This window comes from Grus americana, chromosome 7, assembly GCF_028858705.1.
Source record: "Grus americana isolate bGruAme1 chromosome 7, bGruAme1.mat, whole genome shotgun sequence".
NCBI classification, from domain to species: domain Eukaryota; kingdom Metazoa; phylum Chordata; class Aves; order Gruiformes; family Gruidae; genus Grus; species Grus americana.
Genome location: NC_072858.1, coordinates 34,373,392 through 34,396,822, shown reverse-complemented (window position 1 = coordinate 34,396,822; position 23,431 = coordinate 34,373,392). Strand labels below are relative to the sequence as shown.

At 40.9% G+C, this 23,431-nt stretch overlaps 1 protein-coding gene across 4 annotated transcripts in view; it reads right to left on the bottom strand.

Annotated features, from left to right (window-relative positions):
* ARID5B (AT-rich interaction domain 5B) overlaps positions 1-23,431 on the bottom strand; it is a 119,144-nt gene that overhangs the window by 57,714 nt on the left and 37,999 nt on the right. For all 4 annotated transcript variants that reach the window (XM_054832185.1, XM_054832187.1, XM_054832184.1 and 1 more), the window contains one exon: positions 12,773-13,003. In XM_054832185.1, coding sequence (XP_054688160.1) covers positions 12,773-13,003 — 231 coding nt within the window. The remainder of the gene's footprint in view (positions 1-12,772; positions 13,004-23,431) is intronic.

The following is a 23,431-nucleotide window of genomic DNA, read 5'->3' as shown; positions in this document are numbered from 1 at the left end:
CAGATGCAAAGCTCTGCCTTGCCTGCTTAAGCATGTAAGCAAATTTTAGGAAGGTTTGTTTTATTGTATAATGGACACAAGATCCAGCACAATCTAGCCTTTACTGGCCCAGATGCTATAAATGACATGTATTAATACAGTAACAGTTTTTAAGGCCAGAAAGAATTAGTAGGATATTAGTGCTTTGTTTACTTTCTGCAAATATTGTCTACACAGTGTCAAAGCGACCACTGGATGAAGACAGAATCTCTTGTGTAAGGATCATGCCTTTTGGAAAGCAGTCTTGATTTAAAAGATTCAAGTAACAAAGAATCTATGTTACTCCTAGCTAAGTTGTTCCCATGGTTAATCACCCCTCGCTGCTAGATAATTGTGCTTTAGTTTCAGCCTTAATTTATCTGCTTCCACTTTGAAGCACGGGGTCCTGCTATGTGTCTGTTTGCCAAATTAGAGAGGCCTGTACACAGGTCTTCTCCTCATGGAGGTACTAAGAGACTGTGATCGAGTCCCTTCTTAGTCTTCTCCTCCATGCATTAAATGGATTGACATTATTTAGTCTTTCACTTGAAGGCAAGTTTTCTGTGCCATGAATCGTCCCTTGGGTCCTTCCTTAACCCTGTCCAGTATTTCAATATGACATGCAAAGCACGGGCATCAGAATTGGGCACAAAGCTGGAAGTGGGGAAAAATCTCTCTAATAAAGTCTTCCTGCTCTTCCATGTTCCTCTGCAGCCCGTAGGTCAGAATAATACATTTGAGTATTAGCAGTGCAGTTATCCCATGAAATTGTATCACCCTTTTTGCAGAAAGCCATCATCATTTGACTGACTTACCAAAAATGTTAGCTCTTAGGGGGTTTGATAATGATTTCCTCTAGCGTTATATGCAGCAGTAGTAACATCTCTCTCTCTTCTTGCTATTCCCCTGCTTATTCACCTAAGAACAAGGTTTGCTCTCCTACTCTAGTCACTTGGTTATCTATCATTACCCTCAAGTAATTTATGGCATTAAGACCAACACAGCAGCCCTGAGGCACAAGGAAATGCTTGTCTGATCACTAAAAGACCAAGATACAGCTATATATAATACCAAGGCCCAAACTTCAGCTGAAACGTAAACTCTCACTGCTTCACTGGCCTTTGGCCTGTAATGGACAATAAATCAATTACAAAATACTACAAAGTCCTAATTGCCAATGATAAACCTACAAAAAAAGCAACACATTTATTTATTTATTGCCTTCTTACTCAATACTTACGCATAAAAAAAAGCTCCTACGAATAAACTACCAGCATCCACTGGCTATGACTGGGATGCTCACACCATAACACATTGGTACCTTCTCCAGTGGACACAAGCAAAAAGGGATTGCTGAGGTCTCTTTACTTGTTTGCATAAATGATAAACTAATTCACGTGCTGTCCGTGATCTGTCCGATCCGGTTCATGAAGATGCTGACAGGTAAAGAGAACATACTCAAACAGCACTCGTGTCAATAGAGGGGAAAACCCCTCCTCTGGATCACCCTTAATGCCCTTGCTTGATTTCAGAGAGAGAAAACTATAGCAAGAATTTCAATGCCCTATTTTGCTTCTTTTGCAATTTGATTTAAAAACAAATTCACAAAAACCCAGCCACGTGGAATTTAAATTCTGCAGAAGTCTCACCCACCACTAATTACTACTGCAGTGTTTAAAATTTTAAAAGAAAACAAATCCAAACCCGAACAAAACACTATTTTTCAATTAATTTTCTTCCTCTGATTTCTCTCCACATTGCATCATCTCCCAATTACTGTGATTTTGCTGAGTGTGCCAGTTTCTTAAAGACACAGCTATAAAATGTATGGACTAATTGTTGAGCAGAACTGAAGAGCTATTAAAACTGCAATAGTACAGCACTTCCAATGGTAGTCTATTATTTCTACATGATTGGTTTTGTACAGTCCAACTCATGCAGTGAAACTCTTAGATAAATTAACTCCTTCGTTTTGACATAAACATCAAAGGGAGAATTAAAGGAGAATGAACATTATTTTCTGCTGCTATTTTAGACATACTGTTCATAACACCCATACATGTTCCCGGACACTTACAAATTATTTAAATTGAGATGCCATTTGCTGTTTTATCAAGTCTGTAATACATAAAATTTGGCTCCAGAATTATCTCATTTTCCCATTTCATGTTTCCCTGTCTACATGGTAGAGCATGTTTACAGAACTTTAGAACTATAATATACAATTCAGTCATTTCTAAACAGCTCTATAAGAGTAAGTCTGAAATGTACACATTTTAAAGATTACTTAGTGAACACCAAACCCTTTCCCAGCTGTTTTAAATTTTGAATTTCCCAATAAATGAATAACATACTAAAAAAGCAAACAAGATCTGACATTATTTAGTCTAAGTTTCTAAAATGGCATAACATCTGTAGCTAAAAACAATTTTGAATAACTATATTTAACTAGAGCAGTATTCTATTATTCATAGCTCATTTTCCTTACAGACTAGGGGACTTAATGTGGTGTTCAAACATTTCAAACATTTATTTTAATTGTTTAGTCCTTCCAATAGCCAAACTGCAGCAAAAAGAGGAGGAGGAAAAAAAAAAAATCTTCACTCATATCTTTTATATATATTCATGTGACCAACCCATGATCTCAGTTAAGTGCCACAACTGTTCATTAACACACATCACAGCCCCCCAGTCAGCACTGGGAGCTTTGAAACCACGCCAGAAGCAGGGGCTCAACAAATGGCACTTTGACCTTTTCACTACTAACTTCAATCTTTATTAAAATCTCTAAGACATCAGCTCTGTCTCCCTCTTTTACCATCTTTTATCTGCTCCCGAAATACCTAATATTCATTCATTAAATGGAAAAGTTTGCTACATTCTTACGTAATGATGGATTCCCCTTTCACTTGCAATCGGCTTGTGAAATGCCTTTGATTAAAAAAAGAGAACGAAACACCCCCTCCCCCTGCCAAACAACTCTAAATTCAGATTGCTCACTCATTTCCAGGGAAATCAAGCGTGCTGCCTAATATCAAAAAATCTTGCGGCATCCAGGCAAGTTTAGCTCCATTTTATGTTCCTCTTATTAAATTCTAACTTTGCATCACACAGAAAGCTCACCCTGCTCTTTGCTTGCTTGTTTTAATTTCACGTTTGCATCTTCAAATCTTCAGCCTGAGCATTTGTGGGGGGATAGAGACTGATTTTTTGCCCAGCAGGGTTTCTGTTCCCTACAATAGAGGCACCAAAATCAGTAGTCCCATGGAGAAAAATGTAACTAGAGACAAATAGAGATCATTTTTATGGTGCTCAAACATGGCGGGGGGGGGGGGGGAAGAGAAATCATGCCTTTTTTTTTTTGCCCAGCAGTAATTAACTAATTACACATTAAGGAAAAAAATCAGAAAAAGTTCACATGAGTCATTTATGTGTTTTCATTCTTTGTAAACTTTCTGGCACACCCTATATGCTTCATTTCTTGCTTTAAATAAGTAAGTACTGGAAAATATGCATAGTATTTGGAACCAAGGGGAATGACATTAATTTGAAGTTTGCTTTGTGTAAGTTTGCATTTTCCAGATCTGAAATCAAACTTCAAGGAGACCTAAGACTCGCCTGCAACCTTTAATTTATACTTCCCTTCACCCAGGGATTATCTAGAAGGTATAAGCTATTCATTTAAGCGGCACAGTGAAGTATCATCATTAGGTGGCTTAGTTGCCTGGGATACTACTATCAGCCTGACCAGTAGGGAACCTGGGAAGCGTGAGCTCCAAAGGGGGGAAAAGTAAACAAAGTAATGAGTAACAGTTACAGCTCCTTAAAATGTGTACATTAATCTTGGTATTGGGAAACTATTTGCTTTTTAGAGGCAGCACCCTCTGATTGAAATAATGACAAATATTTTGGAAATTCCGTCCGAAGCCAAAATGAAATTACTCAAGTGCACTCCGGGAGAACAAAGCTTTTTAGTATAGCTTCAAATGAACTCAGGTAAGTTTACAAATGGCCTATACCTAAAAGACCATTAACTAAAATTACATTTGTTTTTATTGAAAGACAGCCTCAAGTGCTGACATGTAATATATGACATGTGATACATAATAATACTCTTAAACCAGTTCTGACATAATATCTCCCAAGGCATAATAACCACAAATGACTGCTTTAGTTAAGAACTAGCCAGAAGCAAAATAGATCCATGTAAAAGTAGCTTTAACCATAAATACCTCAACAATATTTTATGTCACTTTGTAAAAAAGTTAAAGGAGTCCCATAATAATTAACAACAAAAACTTCATGTTCTTTACTATTGTATGGTGGTTGTGAAAGGTTATTTCATAGTCCCGCAGCTGCCAATGCTGTAAATTATGCAGGCACCAAGAAGCATTAAGGAGAAATAATAGCAATTTAAACTAAGGCTGACGTAATTCATGATAAACAGTCATTGGAAAATATTACAATGTTGTCTTTTTTGAGTGGGTTTAATCAGAAGAATGTGACCATATTCTGACATAAACCACTTCTCTTTTCCATTGTACGGGCACGGGAACGGGGGCCCTTCCCTGGCTGCGAAGGTCTCCCCTGCTCCCGGCCGCACTGAGCCCCGGCACCTTGGGGACGCTGCTCGCGAGGCTTGGGACACCGGTGGACTGAAAGCTCTCCCGAGACAAAGCTCAAGAGTCTGGGCAGGGCTGGTGGTCCAAGGGAGGCACCAAAACCAGGGGAATGTTCAAACGAGGATGCTCTAATGAAGGCATATTGGAAAAAAAAAAGAAAAAGATGGCTCTAGAAATGAGAACATGTACGATGGACATGGCTCACGCTCACCATGAACGCAGCTTGGCTTACTTTTTGCTATAATGACAAAAAGTGATTTTGATAGCTGAATCCTAAAACTAGCCATCGAGTGGAAATCTTCTTTAGGAGGAATTAGTCATTTATGTCTACATTTAGTGAATGGACACCAATAAAACACGCGTGTGTAATAGATGACAAAGCCCATGTGATAAGTTACATTTATCAGGCACAGAAGAACAGCTCACTTGCTAACCCTTCGTTTGCTGGAACTGCACGTTAATTCTCTGCCAAACTCTGGCTGATAAAACATGCAAACTCCACAATACCGCCACGTATTCACTCTTCAATTAAAAATGAAAGAGGAGAAGAAGTTAAAAGCGCCAGACTGGAAGTGGGCACACCCAGGCTCTTGGCTCTGCCACAGGCGCTCGCAGGAGGGAGGGTGTCTCCTGTCCCGTGAGAGCCCCAAACCTGGGCTGTCCCAGCAGGGAGCTGTACTGGCCACCCCACGGTTCACAGCCCTGATGCTTCCTCGAGCAGCCGCGTCGCGGCCACGCAGAGCCAGGGAGCATGGCAGACACGCGGCACCGCGCGCTCATGGCATAAGCCCTTCTCTCTCCCAGACTGCTGGCCCAGGGCACCCAAAGAAGTAAGGAGCCATACTGATTCCCCAAGCACCCTCGCCTTCCTCTCGTGAGTGGTGCCGGCCGGCTGCTGCGAGCTTATGGGCAGCTACCCCGCTACTCCGTGCAGGACAGACAGCCACCACCAGCCTGGCCGAGAAGTGATGCCGAGGGGCCGGAGGAAACGGGCAGAAGCAGCTTTCCAGGCAGCACCCACCTCTCCGCTCAGCATCTGCTGCCTTCCTCAAGGCAGTGGCAACAGGCAACCTCAAATGAAATCAGCAATAAAGGAGTTTTGATTATAAAGTGAAAATAACGTATCTTAATATTTATCCTGGTTACAGCTATGGCTGCTAGTGAAAATGTACTAGAAAAAAAAAAGTAGAAGCTAACAGCATTTGTTTCTATTGAAGTTCTTGCAGACAGGAAGGTATTTTATCTTACTTTACCACACATTACTTATGTTCACTTAACAGCTTGCTGTTAACATTGGGTGAGATTCTGCCCTTGGTTAACTGGGAAAAATCTTGAGTAACAGCCACTGAAGTGGATCGAGTTATTTTGGATTTACACCGCTAAGAGAGACAGAATGTGACCCCTTATCAGTGCCTTTTTGCTTTGAGTATACAAATATTTTATGCATTTCAATGAGTGACAGAATGCAAAACTTGCAAATATTTATTTTTAGATGTATGGGGAAAAAGCAATTAGAGCTAAAAATGTTAAGAATGAAGAAATCACTTAACAGAAGCAATTATGTTGGGCACATAAACAGCTCTGCCTTCAGACATTTTATTCAAATGCTGCAGAGCACACTAGAAAAATATCAATTGTTTAAAAAACTGCAAGTATTTTTTTCACAACTGAAAAATCAATCATTATAAACAACATCTGGGGATCATTAATATCTTACTCTACAGTTGAATTAACAAAATAAGAAAGAAGTCTGACCAGAATGCAGAACATTTCCAGATTTGCTTTTTCAAGCTAAAAGCTTATGTTTGCAGAGGTGGGGTGGGAGGGAAGAGGAAATGTACATTTATCTATATTGTATATAGCACTATTATGCATTAATCGTTACTTCCCCTCCAGCTATGTCCTGTTTTTGTTTTGAGAGAGTTAAAAATTGAAATATTTAGCTAAGCCACCCTGCCCAGGACCTTGGAAAAGATTTGCATATTTTTCAGACTGTTGGAGATGCCACCGTAAAGCTCCATCTAAGGAGGTCCCAGTATTCACGCTAATAAAAAGCCTCCATACTCTTCCTATTGCATTTCTAAATGCTTCAGCGTTCTAGTCTTTGCAGAGGAGCACTAACACTGATCCCGCTCTAACATCACATTTGTGTTAAAACGAAGGAGCCTGAAGCATCTATCTGTAAACTTCAGGGTTTTCTGAATTTCACTGACATAAATTATCCTGCAGGTAGCCAAGAGAGTCAATAGCAATAATGCTGATACTTTACGTCAGCTGAAAAACATTAAAAAACACCCTTTCAGGCCTAAGTACAATTTTTGTACTAGAGCTGGTTTAAAAAGAAAAGCTGACTTTGACTCACACAAATAAAGTCACCAACAGAAAAACTGTATTTCATTTAGACTGGAAACATTCTTTTTTTTTTTTTTAAATCTCATTCCCTGCCAAGGTTTTGTTTTGTTATGTTTTTCCCCTAAACAACTGATTTTCTCTGTGAGTCACAAACTTCTGTAAACTGAGATGTATAATGAAAGCAAAGACCAAATTTCAGCTATACCAGGAGTAAAGGTACCACTCTATACCCCGAAGACATCAGCTTTCATCCTACACGTTTCTTCTGGCACATGACCTATCCCTAAAAAGTTCCATGATGTTCTGCCATGGCTTCCCTGGTCCATGTCAAGAAGGAAGGTAAGTCCTTCTGAAATCCTTGGCTCAGAATCCCCAAAGGCTGGGAGGACGGGCAAGTCATCCCTCACTCCTAACCACTCCCTAGCCAGCCCTGGAAGTGAGAGAATCTGCTTTCCGCATTGTTTCACAGGGAGATCCGAGTTGTTGAAGGTGTTGGGGTTTGTTTTGGTTTCAATGTAGATGATTTTTCCCAACGCAAGTGATGTATTGTTAAGTTTTTGGGGGAGCAAGGGGAGAGAAGGGAAGTGGGGACTGCAATGCCCTTTACACATCATTTTTTTCAATAAGCAGTTTCCCCTCTGTATTGCTTGTTCTGGTAAAATAAAGAAGTTTCATTTTTCAGAGAAAAAATTATATTACTACCACAGCAGGATGTAGTGTTCTCACTTTTTGGTATGAAATGTTTTATAAAAAATTGGCCTTTACATGCAAAAATTAAACTTTTAACCTTCTTTTGGGGGTGAACAAGTGTTTATACTACCTCAGGGACCAAACAGATTGTTTAATGGCATATTGGACCCAGCATGCTATAAAAATAATCCAGAATGATTTAAAATTTACCAAATAGATTTTAAAAATTGAGAAGAAATAAGGTGCTCAGTTTTCTCTCACACTCCTGTTTATAGAACAAGCAACCCCATGCTCACAAAATGAAAGCGAGCCTTCTGGTTCATCTTTAGCAGGCAGAATTTCTAATGTTTATCCCGCAAAGCACCATGACAAATCTTTGTGTGTGAGATTTTCACCTGGGGAAGCCAGTGGAGCTGTAGAAATCCACCATCACCCAAGCACCTGACCCTCCTGCTTCTAGGCTGTGCGTCTGTTCCTGCCGCCCTGGAGTCCCCAAGCCTGGAGAAGGCGGAGGTCATGCTGCCAGACACATCCGTGCGCTACCTGCACGTAGGGGCCCACGTGCATTCGCCAATGCAGCCCACAACTGGGCAGCGACAGGATCCATGCTCATGCGTGTGCCCTGGAAGTCACTCCATGCGGTGGAGTAGGCACGAGTCTGGTAGAAGGCCAAATCACCTCCTTCAAACAAGGAAACGCAGAGGATGTGTGCTCCTCTAGCAACAACTGCACACTGATTTCTGCACAGTGACCCTCAAATCCACCTACTGGACACTGCACAGGAGCTTTGCCTCCAATTAGATCTCTTCAGTCTATAATAAAAACATTAGGACCCCTATTTTTTCATTCCTTCTCTCATATATGACCACATAACAAATGCCAGTAAATTATATGCATTTACAAAAGTTATTGAATAACAGTAAACCCAGAGGCTGATAAATGAAAAGGATTTTGAAAAATGTCTTTACCAATGATCTTGAGTTGAAGAGAAATGAATTGTTCAGCTGGTACATATTATTTTTATTTTAAGGAAGCAGGGGAATGAGGAAATAGGGTTTTGTTTTTTTCCACATGCCAATTAATAGAGGCAGTTAGATAAAGGAATGCGTAGGTGAACTCCAGCCTGCGCAGAGAAATAAAAGGAGGCCACAAAGAGAACTGATCCCGTCTGCTCACCCTGCCTGTGTCTGCCCGGTCCCTCCCTCAGGCAGGCAGACACAGCTCGTGGGGCTGCGGCAGGGACTCCGTTGCCACTGCTGCCCGGGGCCAGCCCTGGGTCTGCCCGTGGCCCTCGCTCAGTGCCACCTGCAAGCTGGCACGGGCTGGTGGCACCGCCAGGCAGGGCTCAAGCCTTTGTGCTTCACCTCAACCATGGACAACTCCACTCCAGCCTCCTGTGCAGGTTCAAAATCTCGGATTTCTTGTTCCTAGCCAGCAACACCAGCATTTCATTATCCACCTGGACCATTTAATTCTGGTGAGGACTTCTAATTGCTCTTGCATTAGGAGGGGAAGAGGTACACAGTCTGACTGCAGTCATATCCATGAACTTTGGCTATCGAGACATCCAAGCACAGCTTATGTCTTCTGCTTTCTGAACACAAGCAAGCTTTTGAGCCCATTTGCACTCTAGAAGGGAACACTCCAAGGCAGTTAGATTAACTAATCAGTAGTTCTATCAACAAGAATGGGAGCGGGAGGCTTCCCACTCTCAGCAGTCTTTCCTCTGTAAATGGAGAGCAAGTCTCTCCCTGGCAGGCTGCAAAGAAAGAGATGCAAATGTTTGAGCCTTCCAGCTGCTGAGCCGACTCCTCGGCAGCCCACATCTCTGGGGCCTCCTTGGTGGGACGCTGTGGCACGCTGAAATCAAGTCAGAGGAGAAGCGAGAAAACCGGTCCTGAATATTCCTGCCCAAACCACTCGGGCACGTGCCATCCAGCAGTGCACAGCAGGACGGACGCAGACACAGGGAGCCGTAGCGTCAGCCACAGGTACTGGCTGTGGTAGCCCACGCTGAAGCTGAAGGGGAAGCTTGCTGCAGCCTAACCCTTACAGAAGCTCTATGGAAATACAGAGGCCATCCACATGGGACTGCCTGAAGCATCAAAGCATCTCTTCCAGCCACATCTGCAGGAGCTGACAGACAGCATCTACATATCTTTTCTACTTAAAAAAGAAAAAAATCCCACACCAAAAAAAGGTTATTTATTGTCAACAAAACTTATTTTTTCTTCCTCATTTCCTGCCTTATTTATTTTTTGTTAATCTCCACAGAATGGGGGAGAAAATGGGGTGGATGAGATGGAGTCAGAGCTGAACAAAATGTTTTTAGTTAAAGAGAATACTTCCTGGAAAAAAAACCCCCATTTTTCTCCACTAAAACTGCCTAACAAGGACAACAGCTTACACGCTGCGGTGAATGGGGCTCTTTGTAAAGGTGTTTCTTGTGTCTCACTTGTGATGTGCTGTATCTGTCGCACAGTACTCCAACACTCAGAGAACATGTAACACCTTCCCCAGCAGCAACGTTTCTGAAGACGACCTGGCATCCGTATCAGAAGCCAGCACTTCTCACAGAAAGACATTAGTAGACTGTATTTCCCAAATTTTGTACTTGCTTTTGAGTTTGGAGAATTTCAGGTGATGGGGAAATACACGTGTTCCTGTCTTGTTCCTTCTGCACGCTTCTCTCATTTGCAAGGTAAGAAATAGTCAAGCCATTCAAATTAAACGTGTCTGGATATCCTTATAGACACCTTTTAAGAATTTTAGTCACATTTCTGTAATCTGGTCTCCCCTCAGATTTGACTGATAAATACCAGTGCCTTAGAGTAATCCATTTATCTACTGTACCACCCTGCCTCTGTTTAGCTTTAGCAGTCATCACTTTCCACATGTGACATCAATCTACATGATATCAATGTAAACTGTTTGTATAACGAAGTGTTGTACATTTTATTGTCCTGCCAGCAAAGAAAAGGATAAAATAGCACTTTGCCTGTTGCCTTCAACAAAGGTAGTATAATCGACACCATACATTTTGCAATACAGAAATGGAACCATACATTGGCCAGTTTTTTCCTCCTAACACAGCAGGGCTTGCAAATTTTACCACATCATTATTTTCATAAGAAATACTTTTAAAGAGTAGTATTTTTTTGTATTTATAGGCATTTAAAAAAATCTGCTTCTTAAAGTGAACTAAATTTTAAATACACATTATTAATTTCTATGGCTAAGATTTCTGTGGCTCTGGTTTGATAATAAGATAATTGCCTCGCAAAGGTCAAGAGAATGGCATAGTTAGCTTTCAGAGACTGAACAAAGCACTTGCTATGGTTCACTAAGCGTAGTTTCTGCATCACTCCACATCTCTTTGATTCATCTATTACTAATATTCCATGATACACTTACATTATGGATCCAACTATTACAACAAACCTGTAATCAAGGAATGACCCTGAATAAAATACTCCACAGAAAGCAGATGGCACGCTCATCAAACGCCTTCAAGCCTAAAATAACCTTTCCCATATAAGAAGGATAGTCAATTAAAACTGAACTTTATATTCTGAGCTGGAGCTCAGAGTAAATAAAAATCAACGTGATACTATTGTCTTATTGGACCAAACTTCCAGGGCATTTCATTCATTTTTTCACCACCCCCATCCCCTAAGAGCAACCAACACTTTTATTCATAGTTCTTTCAAAGCCTGTAATGTTTTGTGTGAGTGTGAGCGGACTTGACAGTTGGGCCCGATCCTGGAAAAGCTTTACATCACAGAACTAAAACTATTCACTGCAGTAACGTGCTCCAGCGGTGACAGCATGTGAGGAAGGATCTCTCCTGCCTGCCAGGAGCCAACTGGTGCGGCAGCAGAGCAGCAGTCCCACACTACCTCACAAAATGCCCCAGTGCCACCAGTTGGGTTGGTGTTTCTCTCTCTACAAAACATGGCCTGGACTGGGCGCCCAGCTCAAAGCCAGCGTGCTTGAGTTAGGAAAAAGGGGGAGATGATTCTCCCATCACAAGCATCACGGAACCCCTTCCCTCTCTCTCCCATTATTATATGTTAAATGCATAATCAGAAATTCTCTAAGAGACCACAAGAGTTTCCTTGCAGAGATGCAGGGGTCTCGCACAGCAAAGGTGTACCCACCGCTATGCAAACGGACTTTGCTAGCGTTAGGTGCAGCGCTCATCCATCTGGTGATATGGGTAATAAAACTTAATTCTCACAGCATAGGTACACTGCTAAAGAAATTACACCGGACCCATTACTGGAGTTACCCTGGGCATGTACACAATGTACATTCTGCCACACATTCAGCAGCACATCCGCTGCCCTTAGGTTCATCTGACACAAAAAAAAAGGTGTGAAATCACCTGGCAGCTATCAGGAGTCAAATCTTGCAGCCCTCTCTCCCAGCTGTAAGGGGCCACATACTGCTTTGGAGCTGCAGAGTATTCTCTACACCCTTTGAATTAAGGGGTCACCTCCCAGAAGTGCCTCTGCACTTGTAAAATCAAGCTCCTAGCACTGGCAAAGCCCTTGCTGAAAAAGCCCATGTTCTAGGAAGGCCAGGAACACATCAGCTGCAGCTGACATTTGTTGAAGGCCCTGGGAGCATACGCACAGTTGATGGGTGCAACGGCAATGGGACGCGCAGGGAGTCTCCTATTTTGCATTAGTTAGCATACTGCACCAACAATGACTTAAAAAAAAAACAAACCACATCATGCTTTGTAAACCTTCTGGAAAGACACAGGCTACAGGCGAATGGTTAAGGTAGATAAATTTCAAATCCAAACAAGAGACCCTTTCACTCATACCGAGTAACTGTGCTACACCCATGTAACGTTATCATTGATTGCGATAAACTCAAGTTGCAATACTGAGATCACTAGTGGCTAGAAGCCTTCAGTCTCACAGAAGAAAGAGCACACTTGGCTCTCAACGTTTCAAACATAAATAGCATTGGTTCACTTCAAAGGAATCACACCTTCCCCTTGGAAATCAGTAGACACTTAAAAAGAAGAGAAATGTCTTTACTTGTGAAAAAAAGAAAATAGCTGTAACGTGACTTACCAAACTCATCACATATACTTTCATTTTCTATTAGAGTAGGATGATCGAATGTATCCCGACAGTAGAAGATTTGGGGATTCTTGCTTGTTACTGCAATGCCGCCCAAGGCTAAAACAAACTGGTCTGTTAGTATCGAAGAAGGCTTGTCCTGAATGCGCTTTAACATGGAACGGTATCGACAGTACTGTGGGTAGCTGAGAATTAGCAGGTTTGAATCTTCATCATCCTCACCTGGAAGAAGAAAAGAAAAACAAAACAAAACAAAATAAAAACCACCTCTTAGTATGTCAGAAAAATACAAAACAAGGGCTGTAATTCAAGCATCCCAGAGAACCCGTGGCCCACCGGTTCAGTCTTTTCTCAAGATCTATCTTTTATAGCACAGTGGTTTTCGAAAGAAAGGTTAAAAATAGAAATTTAAAAAAAAGTTTATTGAAGCAGCTTCTTTTCTGGCTTTCTGTTCAGTTCTCCCATGCTTACCCACAAGAATTCTACCTGGATGAGTAAGAAAACATTGCTCTGCAGAAGTTGGCCAACGGCCTGAATCAAAGTGCTCTCCATACTTTGCCAACTTGGCTGCTTTGATAGAAATATTATCTGTCATTTTTATTCAGCTCCCTATACAGCCTTACCGAATTCATGTTTACACCAACTAACGTCTTTTAAAAATAATAATATACAAGCCCCAGAGCATATAGCTATTAATTCTCCTTTGAAGTATCTGATACTGGCAACTACCAAAGGGCCCCTGGGCCAGGGAGGTGGGCTGATCTGACCTGGTCATTGATGCTAAGCTACCCCAACAGCTGGAAATAACTTTCCTCACATTAACTGCAAATGCAGCAGGACTCAATAAAACACCTACAGAGCACAACGAGCAAATGAATTTCCAAACAGCTCGTACTGTCGAAAAGTGGGCTCAAAATACAAAGCCATCTAGAGCTCAGACCTTTTAATTCCCCCAGATTTTAGATGATAATAGGCATAAAGGCGGCAGATTTTGAAATATCACAATCAAGTTTCACCATATGATAACCAGCAGGAAACCTAACAGCAAAAAAAACCTAACCAGAGATGCAAACATGAAAAATCATTCATTTGCAGGTATGCAGCCAGCACTTAACAGCACTTCTTTTTATGCTCATTTATCTCCTCAGGTGGGGTAACTGAACATGGCTTTTCATGCATGCCAATGAAGACAAAGCAAGAGCATGCAGTTTACGTTTTCTGCTGTACTCTGATTACTGAATAACTCAGCTATTTCTTCTGTCAGAGACAAAAGGTCTACTATTTAATCCCATTACCAATACTGAAATCATCTCTCTTACCCTTAAAGTAAAGATCGCTTCAGATATTGAAAGAAATGTCAGATCGGTTCTCCCCAACTAAATACGATGGTACAACTCATCCTGATTCGCATGAGGCAATGGAAATGTTGACACATAAAAGGCTAAATTTTAAGAAGTCTCTGGAAGCAGATATATCACCTAGAATGTCATCACTGCAGACGAATGCAATGCTGCAAAAAAAATCAACACGGCAGATGGACTTGGGAAGTACGGTTTTTACAAGCACAGCTCCTGAAAGCCATCACTTTCAAAAACTCAGAACTTTCCCCACTACCCTGACGTAGGTGGAGAGATCAAACAAGTTCTGTAAAAAAAGTAAGAGCAATACATTTTGGTAAACAGCATTTACACTACTTTTCTAAGAAAATAAAATTTATGGCCCTAAAACCTCTTTTGGTCAATCACGATGCAGTCATGCTTTTCTTTGTTTTCAACAAGTAAGTATCCCGTAGGCCTACACAACAGCACGATTGCGCCAATTGCTCCTGGGAATAAGGCGCTCTCTTCTTTATTAGGAAACTCTAAAAATCAGATCAGGAAAACTGTTCTAGGAATTAACAAGCACATGATCCATTCTTTAGCTCCTTCGAGAGTTTCATATACGCCTGCCTGACAGTTATTACTACTTTATACCTTTGTGTAGACAGTGGTGAGCTGAATCTGTTGATCTGACAGCACTTTTCTTATGCCAGGATGTGGTCAGCTTTTTAAACAGGGTGTATATAAATGTACGTCCCATGTGCCTTTGTAGTAAACCATTAGTTTCTAGACGAATGTGCAGTAAGCCCTGCGCAGAATTACACAAACTTTCTACCCCTGACAACTGACGACTTAACTCAAACCCCTGGCATAAATGAAAATAAAGTCATTTTTTACAGGATCACTTTTACGCATGCTTATGCAACTCCAGTGAGTACTTCATGATGTATTTGTTTCCTTTCTTTATTCACTCCAGGTTCAATAGATAAATCTAAGAATGAACAAAGGCTGAATAAACTGAAGATTTGTTTAGGGAAAGACAAACAGAGCGTTCCTGGAACAAAGACTTTTTTTCTCAACCACGCCCACATGACAAAAGAGAAATCAAAGTAGACCAATCCCTAATAAAATGCAAGCCCAAAGAAGAAGTATTTTTCTTCTAGCAAAATCTAATATGCGACATTTAATGGTGGGCTTAGTGTATATTGCTGACTATTTTTGATAAATATGATTAGAAAGAGTTTACTCGTAGGAGGAAGAGAGATCAAAATGTGGATCAGATTCCATTAAAAACAAGAAAACCAACATAATTTCTAAAAACATTTAACTGAGATCTTAGAAAACCAAGATGCTGTATTTCTGAATCTCATTTTAGCTTCAACAGAGAGAACACAGTAAAAGATAATACCTACAGTATGCTCCTTGTAAGGCTCAACTGAAATTACTCTAATCCCGTGCTTATATCATAATTGTGTGTTTTAATAACCCTCTCCAATGTCAATTTTTCATGTATTTATATATTTCAGGGCTGAAAACAGAGAAACTGTAATTAGGAGACAAGGTTCCACCCCTGCCTTCCGTGTGCTGCCTATATATGCATAGATGTAATCCAACAGTTCCCTTTGTGAGGGGTAAAGAGAGCTGGGATTTGGCACAGCCTGGCATTTATGTTGGATTACATGTTCTTCAAGTTGTCTTTGTAAGAAAGAGATGCATGAAATGCCAAACACAATGAATCTATGCAAGAACTGACTTTTCAAATCAGCACAACCACTTTTAATATGTAACGCAAGACAATTAAAAGCCCCAAAAGAAAAAAAAAAAAAAGCCTGCTAAAAGCATGAATTCCTAACAAATCCGTCTAGAGCCAGAACTATTTACAGAGAGAGCAGAGAAACACAAAACTGTAACTCGCTTTTTGTTTGCTTGTTTCGGAAACATCAGCCTATAATGTTATTGCTAACCGCCATAATCTACTCTCAACATCAGTAAGCATTTTTTTCTTTAAAAAGACCTTCACACCAGGATTTTATAGAGCTTGATGGAAAAACTATGCATGTTCCTTCCTGTACCTAATTACCTCAACTGCAAAAGCTGCCAAGTATTTTGCCCTTTAGTTCTTTTAATCGTATTAGTGCAAATGCGTTTGGATGCCAACAGAAACAAACATTTAAAGATTTTTGCTTAAAAGATTCCAAATATGTATGAGGCTGGTGCTAGGAAAGCACACTCCACTTCTTCCCAGAAAGCACAGAGTTATTTCTGCGGAAGAAATATGAATTTGTGCCTCTTGTAAGACTAAATGTCTAGTTTCGACCCAATTTAAGTAAAATAATGTCAATATGAACTGCTCTCACAATGATTTATGCTACCTTCTGTTACTTTATTACATTAGACATTCCTTTCTCTAAGCTTTATACTTTTCGCCGTGCTCCTAGCAACCACATAAAGGCTGAGCACCAACTTTACGCGCCTGGCACCCTTCCAGGCTCGACTGTTATTGATAATTATATTGAAGTTTCAATTTAATTGCTACTCTGTTGTGACACAGAATATTTTTTGTAATTAGGCATTTCCCATTTTCTGTCCATTCATTTTTTGTATTATTGAAAACGATTTTTTTTTCCCCCTAGAAAACATAAGCAGAACAATGACACAGATAAGGGTATGTACATCTGTTACTATCATTACCAACACGGTAATGTGAAGGGAAGAAAAAAAAAAGATTTAAAGGAAAAAAATTGTGAATATAATTTCTCGGAAGGTAATTTTCTTTTCAGTTTAAGTGCTCTTATTCTTCTTACAGTTACTCAATGATTTCCTGTTCTAATTACAAGACATTATACAGAAATGTTTTTAAAAAGGAAATGTACTAGAGCAGGAGGCTAAATAGCGTCACTCGCTTGCTATGGTTTGAAATTCCAAACTTTTGCATGTCTTGTATCAATTCTCTGCTCTACCTTTGTGCAATATATTCTACCACAAATCTACCATCTCTTCCGAGGCAGTTAACACAAATGTATACATCAAAGAGGAAAACACACTTGCAGTTAAACTGCAGGCGAAAGGAAAAAAAAAAAAAAAATTTTTTTTTTTCCTCTTCACTGTAGCTGGTAAATTGGAGGCAAGCCAAACCTAGGAGTGGAAAATATTAAAAAGTTACACAAAAAAAAAAAGAAAGAAGAAAGCTTGATTAAAAAGCGAGAGAAGAGATATTCAGTTCTAAATCTAAATGAATAAGCCACAAACTATTTCATAAAAACATACTGTGACGTAAATTACACATCAGTATTGTACTGTTGTGGTTATTTTGAGAAATGGCTTGTACTGTAAGTCAGCTGGTAAAACCCCACCCTTAATGATTTTGTAATTCTCCATACGGCAATCAACTGGAGCAGTCATGAAATTGCCAAGAAGGAAAACAGACAGAGCTGTAGAGAGTTTGTAATAAAAAGATAATGTACTTTTAACATAACAGAAGTAGAAGATTGGTTTTATTAACTAAAAAAACTACTTAAAAGGTCCCAGGCTTGCCATTTGTTTTGATAAATGTTAACACAGATCTTCATAAGATAAGCAATGGAAGTATCAGGGGAACCAGATAAAATGGGACAATGCTTTGGTGTGTGGGTAGCAAATTGAGCAAGGGAGTTATTTGGAATATAGAGCGAAAATGAAGGAAGTTGCAGGGCTCTGTCCATCAGCCTCGTCTGCCGCACGGCGCCCTCGTTACTCTGCCTTCTTTCATTACCCTCAGTTACTAAGGGGGACTCCCAGAGGATGCACATATCATAATTAGTTTATCATTGCTTGTATGCGTGGCTTTGACCGTATCATCAATATGCGGCAGATACTGAGGTAACAGATGCACCTGGATGTCCGGTGGACTGGGAACTGCGAGGGTTAGCCATGCTGAAGGATCATGGCTGTGACTCCCAAGATGGGATGTCTCTTGACTATTGCAGTGCAGCGTTCAGGTGCCACTGCCCTCCCAAACCTGGTCCTCAGCAACCACTGGAGCACACATGACGGGACTCATTTCATCTAATAACGCAGTTTTAGTCTACAACAGTTGTACACATCCCTCTGTAGCCAGAGAGGTGTCCTTCCAACCTGCTGTTTTGTAAGACATGGATTAACTCACTCTCTGGAGTTATTATTCCCTCAAAGACAACGATCTTAGTCTAGAGGCTTAACTTGCAGATCAAATTGAGTGAGTGAAATGAATTCCACCTAAGTGACAACGCACTCTGCCCTATGCCAAAGCAATGGTCCAAATGGATGCTAAAAAATCCTCTCCCAGCAGATACACTTGCCATCAAGACAAAAAAAGTTGATCTCATATGTGACAATGGACTTTGGCTCTTCCAGCTCTTAAGGTAGGATCCAGTTCTCCTTCTCCTGTTCTACCCCTTTGGCAAGGACTTTCTGCAGTACGGGCACGAGAGCATAGGTGTTGACGAGACAAAGATGTGCACAGCTGACCCTTCAAAACCAACAACTGCAGGTCAGACAGACCACATCCCAAAGCTGCCTGTTCTAATAACATTCCAAGGGGAGCTAGCACAGCTTTCCAGCAGATAGAAACAAACTTACTACACAATTACCTAAAAAACCTGAATCCCCCAAAAAGCTTATGAACAACAGAAATGGCAGAACAAGAAAAGAGTAACCGGAAGGAGGAAGAAGAAATGGGGTCTTTATGACCTAAACCCCTTTAAGAGGAATCTTGCAATGAAAACACCTTCCCACATCACCATCCAGTCACAACCTGCCAAATACCCCCAAATCATCGCCCAGATAACTGCAGCTGGCCAAGAAGCAATGCCAATCATCACCTACATCTCTGGGTACTCCTACTGGAGAAAGGATGGCTCTTCCAATGAAATAACCTTCATGGGAGAATTATGGCTGGCTCCTTGCTTGACCACTTCACACATCAAATCCCCTGTGCAGGCACAAGGCTGAGAACTCCAGTAGGAATCCACGTCCCTTTGCACCAGGCTGCTGTGAGCTCGGAGCAACAGCTGAGGAGTTCAGGTAGCTGCACCATCGTCACAAAACTACTTCTGCATGCTTTGTCACACCAATCCACTCTCTCTCCAGTGATTAGGGAAGACTTATCAAACACAGCTCTTCCAGTCCACCCTGCCTTTTCATTCCCACGGTCTTTGTTCGCTCTAGTAATGCCACTTGGTGTACCTTGGCTGGCTAATTAATCACAAGACCTAAAAATATTAATGTAAGAATCATATTTCTCTCACAGATAAATGCAAATACAGTAATGGTTTAACCCCATGAGATGGGACAGGAAATCTGTGGGTTTGGGTTTAAATAAATTTGGGTAAATTATTGACACAACAGGGATACCGCTTTGTTGGCAGGACCCATGCTACTCATCCTTGCTTTGAGAACCCCCCTCTATTTGAATGCTAATGCAATCAAGAACAAAGGCAATGTTTTGCAGGATACGGAACACAGTGATTACATTTATGTTTACCAGATAATGATGATGTTAACAAGTTGCCTGTAATTCTTACGTAGACGTTTGCCTGCCTGATTTTGCTTTTAAATTGATCAAAAGGCAAAAGCCATTTCTGCCAATATACATAATAAAATGCGCAGCCTTTCTGCATGTATCAGATATTTCTTCCCTTGTAAGGAGGAGACAGATCTAATTCTCAGAATTTCGTGCCACTTCCCCAGCCCTCAGTTTTCTGTCATAGTGCCAGCAGAGCTTCAGCCATTCAGAGAATTCCTAAGATTAGTTTAACATTTGAAAGAAAGAGAATACTTACAAATCTACTGGAGATTGAAACTACTGTTCAACCCAACAGCAATACAGTCATTAAAAAAAAAAAAAAAAAAAAGAAAAAAGACAGCACCATCTAATGAGTACTTAAAGCATACGGTTGAAGAACGTTTTACAGTTGGTGATTTGGATCCGAATTGTTCTAGTCCTGCTTAACGGGGACAAAACAGAGTATGTTGATCAATGACTGACAGTATGCAGACATAATCAAATGTTCCATAATATTTATTTCGTTAAATCACTTTGAATTCGAATCATAAATCCAATTTTTGAAGAAGACAAAAGGAATTTAATACTGCAAAAGTTTCCAACCAGGCATTCAACATCCTTTTTCAGACCCTAATCCAATATTCAGCTCCTCATAACTGCAGCTCCTACCCTGCGCTCCCAGGATCCTCCTGCGCCTTAGGAAGCGGGTTTATGAGGTGTTTCTAGACTCAAAAGAAGAGTGACTGACAATCGTCATTTCCAGCTTTTATATAACCCTTCCATCCACAGGTCTCAAACTGCTTTATGGAGATGAGTAAAAATTATTATCCCCATTACACAGAGAGAGAAACTGAGACAGAGAGAGCTTAAAGGATTTATTGTACAGCATCAAGCAACTTAGAGAGCAAGGGAGAGAGCTAACAGGCGAGGCAGAAATCCTTGCTGGGGGGGATTTCTGGGTAAGTCAGAGTTTCCTAAGTTTCCTCGGAAGGGAAGCGGCCACCTCCAGCCACCCCAGTCAGCCTGCCTGCCTCCACCAGAGACAGGGGACGGACCAGGCAGGAGCTCTGTCTTGAGGCTTCTCTCCTACCACAGCCGTTTTCCCTGTCCCACACAATCCCAGTCATTTCCTTCATTTTATTTAGCTCTTGCCCGCCTGGGATTATATTCCCCCTCCATGGAGGGTTCACTCTCCCACCAAACTGCAGGTGACTGTCACGACGACAGCTGGAGGAGCACGACGATAGCTGGAGGAGCACGAGAAAAGCAAGCTGATGCTGGGGATGCAGCCAAGTTCAGAGCTGGGCTATGAAATTGTCTCCTTGCCTCCCAAAATTTCCTTCTCTCCTCACTCTTCAGGTCACAGGCGCTGGCCAGCTCATGTCCAAATAGCCATGGATGGCTACAGAAAACCACTCAGAGAGAAAAGGTTTTTAAACTGCCCTATTAGCTTTCTAAAGCAGATGGAGATGGGGGGGGGGGGGGGAAGGGGGAGATTGATTGTAGAAGGGAGCACATGCTGCCTGTCCTCTTGAATGTTCTGGGTCATGTGGACCATTCAGGTTGAATGTGCATCAGCTTTAAAACAAGTATTTATCCTGGTTGTCGTGGTTACTGATAAGCAGCTTCAATTCTACTGATAACAAAAAGAAGAAAGAATTAAAAAGGGGAGGGGAGCTGAAAACATAATTTGGTAATATGACGAAGCCAAGAAGAGGAATTAAATCACATTAAACAAGCCAATTGTACTGTAAATGGCTCTGCCTCTGTATTTGCTTTTAAATCATCTAAGGCTCTAACATGGCAGCTGCTTCAGTTTTAACAAACAAACAGTAAAAATCCCTTTTAATAAAGAAAGGAAATAATGATATACTTTGCTTTAGCTGAATTCAAACATAATTTAATTTTTCCTGAGGTGAGATTTGCACAGTGAACAATCAGATAATAAGTGTTATCATTCTCATAGACAAAACTGAACCAGCACTTTGCAATTCAAAGTGCTATTTAATGCACCATTTTCAGCAATCTCTGAACACCATCCAACATACCACTGAACTACGCTTCAGTACTTACACATAAAGCCTGATCCTGCACATACTTGAGCATGGGAGTTATGCTACAAACACAAGTGCTTCCACTGCTGCTGTGGCTGAAGTTACACATTCCCTAAAGTGCTTTCATGGGGAGGGTCACAACCAGTAACTTTTCCTGCGATACCTTCTCATCATCTTTATTATTATTACTATTACCATGATTATGTGTCTTGGTCTCCCTTTCTTCTAAAGTGTAGCACTGCACAGAGAAAATACTAGAGAATGAAAAACTCTTGCAGAGAAACACGCAACTAGAGTCGCTGGCAAGAGAATGGCACACATTTTTACAGCAATGACAATTAACCGCTGGAACAACGAGCTCAAGGATGTAACAGGTTCCCCTATCCAGTGCTCAAGACTGAATTTTTTTTTCCCCGAAAACATTCTCTAGTCTAATGAGTTTTAAACTTGTGGTCTGTTATTTGCCCTCTGTGCTGAAGAGGTCCATGACAAATCCGTACTTGCTTGGGAAAATTTTAAGGCATGAAAAACAGAAAAAAAATGGAAAGCCACTGAGAGTTAAACCAAGTTACTGGGCTTAATATCAGAGTAACTGGGTCTCTTCTTGTCTTCTCTCTCTTTCACCTCAGCACACCATTCAAACACAAATGAGAGAGAAGCATACGCAGCCTTACTTATAAGGGACTGTTACACCACCTCTTCCACACAGCAGAGTCAACCGCCTTCATTTTCCATTGCCCCCAAAAGCATGAGTCAAAAGCCTTATCTTGGTGTTTCACACGGGGCCCTTTCACTATCATTCTGAAAATTCAGAGGAACTGTGCCCTCCTCGAAATAGCAACGGCAGAAGCTGCTGGTCCCAAAGCTGTGACACGAGGGGTGGAGGGTGGAAATGGTCCAGTGATTTAAACAGTCGAGCTCCGCTTTTGACATTTATGCCCTCTTTGAAACCCTTAATGAAGTAACAACCCCGTTAATTCTTGCAGGGTATTTAGTCCACATAAAAACTGCATTATCTACTATTTACAATTTACTACACATAAGCAGTATCTGGCTCTGTATAAAAATAACAAGCTCACTGTAACCCTCCGCTCCCTAACCATACTGCTGATTTCTTTGACACATGGAGAAGTGAGAATAATTACATTTTACTGAGTGCGTCTCATTACACTGATTTAAGTAAGACTTCCAAAGCTGCAAAAATATGCTTTTCGATTTCATTTGTTTCTAGCAATTCACTCTGAAGACGGTTAGTAAAACCTTCAGAAATCATCATCAATATGGACAAAAATTGTACCCTTCTCATGTGGACATTTGACAGAGGGATAATAGGGTCTAGAAACACCACAGTCAGACGTTTCTTTTCTATTTAATGTTTCCTTCTGTGCCAAACATAATATAACAGACAAGTGTTAGAGAGACATGCAGGGGGGAGCCTGAATAGAGAGCTTTAAAAGAGGTCCTTAATAGAGAAGCTGTATGCTTAGTCTTCAACAACATTCAATGGCAATTTATTTGCAGCCATTTTCTCATGTAACCTTTCACGAGAGAGCAGGTAAGATAGAGCACAAGACAATTTGTCAACTGCCAGATATGAACAAAAGAAACCATTTTTAATAAGCTTCAGTGGCCCCTTGTATTTGTTTTGCAACATGTTAATAACTTTTTTGGAAGCCAATCAAAGACAAGAAGAGAAAAAGACGTCAAGCTGGGAAACAAAAACCACAGTTAAAGAATTTTACAGATAAACTTGTGT